The 4,534-nt window shown below is 36.8% G+C and overlaps 1 protein-coding gene across 1 annotated transcript; it reads right to left on the reverse strand.

Moving 5' to 3' along the window:
- Positions 1 to 596: 596 nt before the first annotated feature.
- LOC140957955 (uncharacterized) lies at positions 597 to 1,348 on the reverse strand. Its single transcript, XM_073415376.1, has 2 exons — positions 1,040 to 1,348; positions 597 to 923 (listed from the first exon to the last, which is right to left on the reverse strand). The coding sequence occupies exons 1-2, from the start codon at positions 1,346 to 1,348 to the stop codon at positions 597 to 599; spliced, it is 636 nt and encodes a 211-aa protein (XP_073271477.1).
- Between the last annotated feature and the right edge of the window lie 3,186 nt (positions 1,349 to 4,534).

Raw genomic sequence — 4,534 nt, forward strand, 5'->3', positions numbered from 1 at the left:
CTTAAAAATACAGTTTTATGCATGATGACAATAATCTCATTAAGCATATAAACAAGTATGTCACATAATTAAATGGAAATTAAAATCAGTCATTTACTTATTTTTCATTATTTCCTAAATTCGCATGCAGTTGGATTACGTCGTCTTAATTTTGGACCTTACAGCTATGTTTTTCTGGTTTTCGATATTCTTTGACTGCTGTGTTCGTTCAAAAAAATTCTGAAAAGTTCTGTTCGATAAGGTGAATTATGTGATATACTGTTACAAATCGATTTGTATATGGAACGATAATTGTAGTTATGTCTGGCCCCCATCGGTGGGTATAAAACCTTGTTCTGTCTGGCCCCCATCAGTGGGTATAAAACCGTGTTATTTTGAGAATATCGATGCTCCTTGTAATTGATCAAATAAGTCTTCAATTCTATGCAAGTGATACTTATTCTTGATAGTGACTCTATTCAGCTCTCGATAGTCAATGTAGGGTCACATACTTCTATCTTTTTTCTTCACAAATAATACCGATGTGCCCCACGGAGAACAACTAGGACGAATAAAACCCTTGTTCAGCAATTCTTGAATTTGATCTTTTAATTCTTTCATCTCGGCGGGTCTAGATGATAGGGAGCTTTAGAAATTGGTACAGTGCCTGACATCAACTCAATAGAAATTTCCACCTCACAATCTGGTGGAATGCCAGAAACATACTCAGGAAAGACGCTAGGAAAGTCCTTGAGGACCTCAACACCATCTAGCTTATGACTGTCAAGAACATGTGCTGAAGCAACACATGATAGAAAATCTTGGCATCCTCGTCTCATAAGTCTTCTCGTACACAAACAAGAGATTATGTGCGGCATTTGCTTGTTCCATGATGCCTCAAAGATAAAAGACTTCCCACTAGGCGGTCGAATAGATACTGACCTCTGCCAAAAACATATTGAAGCTCCATTCAATGATAGCCAATCCATGCCAAGTATAATATCGAATTCATGCATCGGAAGTACGATGAGATCTGTCCGAACCACATCTTTTTGCAAACGAGCTCCAGATTCTTCACAATGCTCGAAGTGACCATTTGATCCCAGGAAGGAATAGAAAATTTGAAGCCCGATCCCATATCCTCGGGTATAATATTTAGTCGCTTGATGAATGTCTTTGATATGAATGAGTGTGCAGCTCCCGAATCCAGTAATGTGTAGGTAGTTACACCTAAAATGAATATCCTTACTATGACGAATTCTTCGTCAAATCTATTCGTGTTAAAACTTAAAGAATTTGTATCACTATTACCCCAAAATTTTTCGAAAATCACCTGCTTGGCCCCTAATGTTTCTCCAAAAAACTGCATTTCCCCCCTTAAATTTTTGAAAATTACTTTTTCATCCCTAAAAGTTTCGAATTTTTCAATTTAGCCCCATAGATTTCGAATTCCATCTAATTAGGCCCTAAAATTTTGGAATTTATTGTTTGAACCCTTAGGATTTCCAAATTGCGAAAGCAGCCCCTAATTATCTAAGATTTGCAAAACAGCCCCTAAACTTTTAAAGTTTGCACTGTAGTCCTTAAATTTTCGAAAATTCCCTATTCATCCTATAATTTTTGGTTCATCTCAATTTCGGTCCTTTGACTCTTCAAAAATTTTGGATTGGCCCTTGAAATTTTGGTTATGTACAATTAAGACCCTTAGGTTTTCGGAATTTGCAATTTGTCCCCTAGGTCATCCAAAATATCCATACATGCCTCAAATTCTTTATTTTTCTCAATTTTAAGCCTTAAAGCATTTATTTGGATTTAATTATCTCCTTTACATGTTTAGGCTTGTATTAAATACTCAATTTCTATGGTTTCTATTGTCATCTCTTAATTTCAACTATGGTAGAGCATGCAACCTACTTTCTTCTAGGTTCTTCTTAATCCCAAATCAATTCTCATAACCCCCTTACAATTTCATGCAATAAAAGCAGTATAAAAATATTAAATAACTAGGTTACCGGTGATTAGGGTCGTGTCTGGCTCCTCCTCAGTGTGCATCGCATAAGCTCTACCCACAGTATGTCCTTTCTTATTCGGGCAATCGATAGCTTTATGTCCTTCTTCTTTGCATATGAAGCACTTGTATGTCACCCACATGCAATTGCCAAAATGAAAGCAATTGCAATCTTTGCACAGTGGCCTCTCTACAGGTTTTGGTGCTCCAGGTTGTGGTGGCTTTGGTTGCCTCGGCTTCTTCACTTGCCCTTGGGGCTTTTGCTAACCTTGAACTCCAGGAGGTCCCACAAATAGCTTCTTATTCGGCTGAGAACTCTGCTGGTGTTCCTGTCTCTTGCGCTGCATCCCGAAATCAATGTTCCTCAAGGCTTGCTCAGCTTGAAATGCACAGGCAGTGGCAGCCGCATAATCCGTCGGTCGCATCAACATCACATCAAGGCGTATAGTAGATCGTAAGTTATCCAGAAAGTGCCTACTTTTCTTTGCAGCATCCTTAGCGATAAGGGGTACAAAGTCACAACCCCTATCAAATCTCCTAACAAACTTAGCCACAGTCTTGTCTCCCTGGCGGAGAGTCATAAATTCCCTCTTCAGACGTCCTCGAACCTCGGCAGTAAAATACTTCTCATAGAAAATTTTCTTGAATTGCTCCCAAGTGAGTATAGTAAGATTGACACCATGTTCAGCTCCTTCCCACCAAAGAGAAGCATCATCTGGAATCATATAAGTAGCACACCTAACTCGATCAGCGTATCTCATATTCAGATAACAAAAGTGCACCTCAAGTGATCGAATCAAACCCGCAGCGACAAACGGGTCGTTGGTGCCAGAAAATTCCTTCGGACCTAGCCTCCGGAACTGATAAAAAACGTCGTGATGTGGCCTCGGAGCCTGGTGAAATTGCTGCTCAAAGAATTACAGCATCCCCATTAGGAGGTGGGGTGCATTCCCTTGACGATCCCCATTAGTTTCAACTTGCCTATCCGTACTAGGTGCGCGTCTAGGAGGCATTATATCTGAACGTTTTCTAAATTCTAAACATAAACAACATGCATTTAAATCTAAGTTTATAAACATGCAACATATACTAATCCCTTTGTGAGCAACTTTAAGCATATATAGAATTTTACCTCAAAAAGCTATAAACATGTAACATAAACATATAAACCATGTAAACATACAAGTATCATCATAAAAATAATGTAAATAAATTAAACTTACAGACTTGAGGACTGAAATTTTCGGAACTAGCGGTGGCAAAACCCTTTGCAGGAACATTGCTCTGATACCAAGTGAAACGTCCACTACTCGTTTTTCTTAAAATGTACTAAAAAAAATTTTCCTTTCTAATTCATTCGGCCGAAACAAGAAGCATTTAAAATATGAAATTTTGCACCGTTTAAAATAAACCAACCAACAATTATTTGAAAATTCAAAAGAAATTAATTCAAAGCATAAAGTCGTAAAACGTCAACCAATCTAAACTAACAATATTTCAAAAATAAACTTAACTCTAACATCCTATCAAAAACCTCTCAAAAGCATTCATAAATCATAAATTTTTTTAAAGTAACGTAAATCATAAACTTAATTTAATTTCGGAAAACTAGCGCTGGTCATCGGGTTGCGTTCACCTTCAATCCAGCCAGATCAACCATCAAGGCCTCCATTAACATCAAACTCATGCTCACCTGCATCGATCACACCTAGTGAGTCTATTGACTCAGCAAACCTTAATCACGATAACAAGTAATACATATACATCCACATGCAACAGTGAAAATACTTTTTCTTAAAATTGCTTTTCATGAACATGCATAGCTTAAACATTTTTCCTTTCATCATATACATTTTCGTTTTCATCATATATATACATTTTCCTTTACATCATATACGTATACGTTTTTTTTAATTGAATTTGGGTCGTTAACTGTGACTTTCGTATCAGCTGAAGGTCGACGGATCCATCTACGTGTAACAACAGTACAAGACGACGGGGGCATCAGCGACACTCTCACCCGTCAACTAAGCTTTGGCCTTACATATAATCGTATCATCATAATCATCGTATCATCGTATTAGTCACAATCACTTCACCTCCTTCAACGTTTCATATTTCCGTCACTTATATAAATTCAAGCATATTTAAATCATTTTTCTTTTAAACCAAGCATGCAACATGTCTTTTAGCATTAACGTTTTATCATATAATTTCATAAATATTTAAAATAAACATATTAACATAATTTACAGCATTCAGCGCACTGCCAGGACGTCTAACCATTTTAGGGCGTAAAATAATCGTTTTACCCCTAGACGCATAATTCTCCATAATTATCCATAGACCTTGAAACGACATCTCAAATCATACCAAACTTAACATGTTCCCTTAAAACACTCCCTTAATTATTCTTTAGGCTTGAAATTTAGCTTTTCGGTAATTTCCTATATTCGTTTTTAAACTTAGATATACGTCTCGGTTTTGACTCATATTAATTCGAAACTTAGCCAAAACTTACAAAAATTGAACCAAAACTTAATAACA

This window comes from Primulina huaijiensis, chromosome 14 (assembly GCF_012295235.1).
Source record: "Primulina huaijiensis isolate GDHJ02 chromosome 14, ASM1229523v2, whole genome shotgun sequence".
Classification (NCBI taxonomy): domain Eukaryota; kingdom Viridiplantae; phylum Streptophyta; class Magnoliopsida; order Lamiales; family Gesneriaceae; genus Primulina; species Primulina huaijiensis.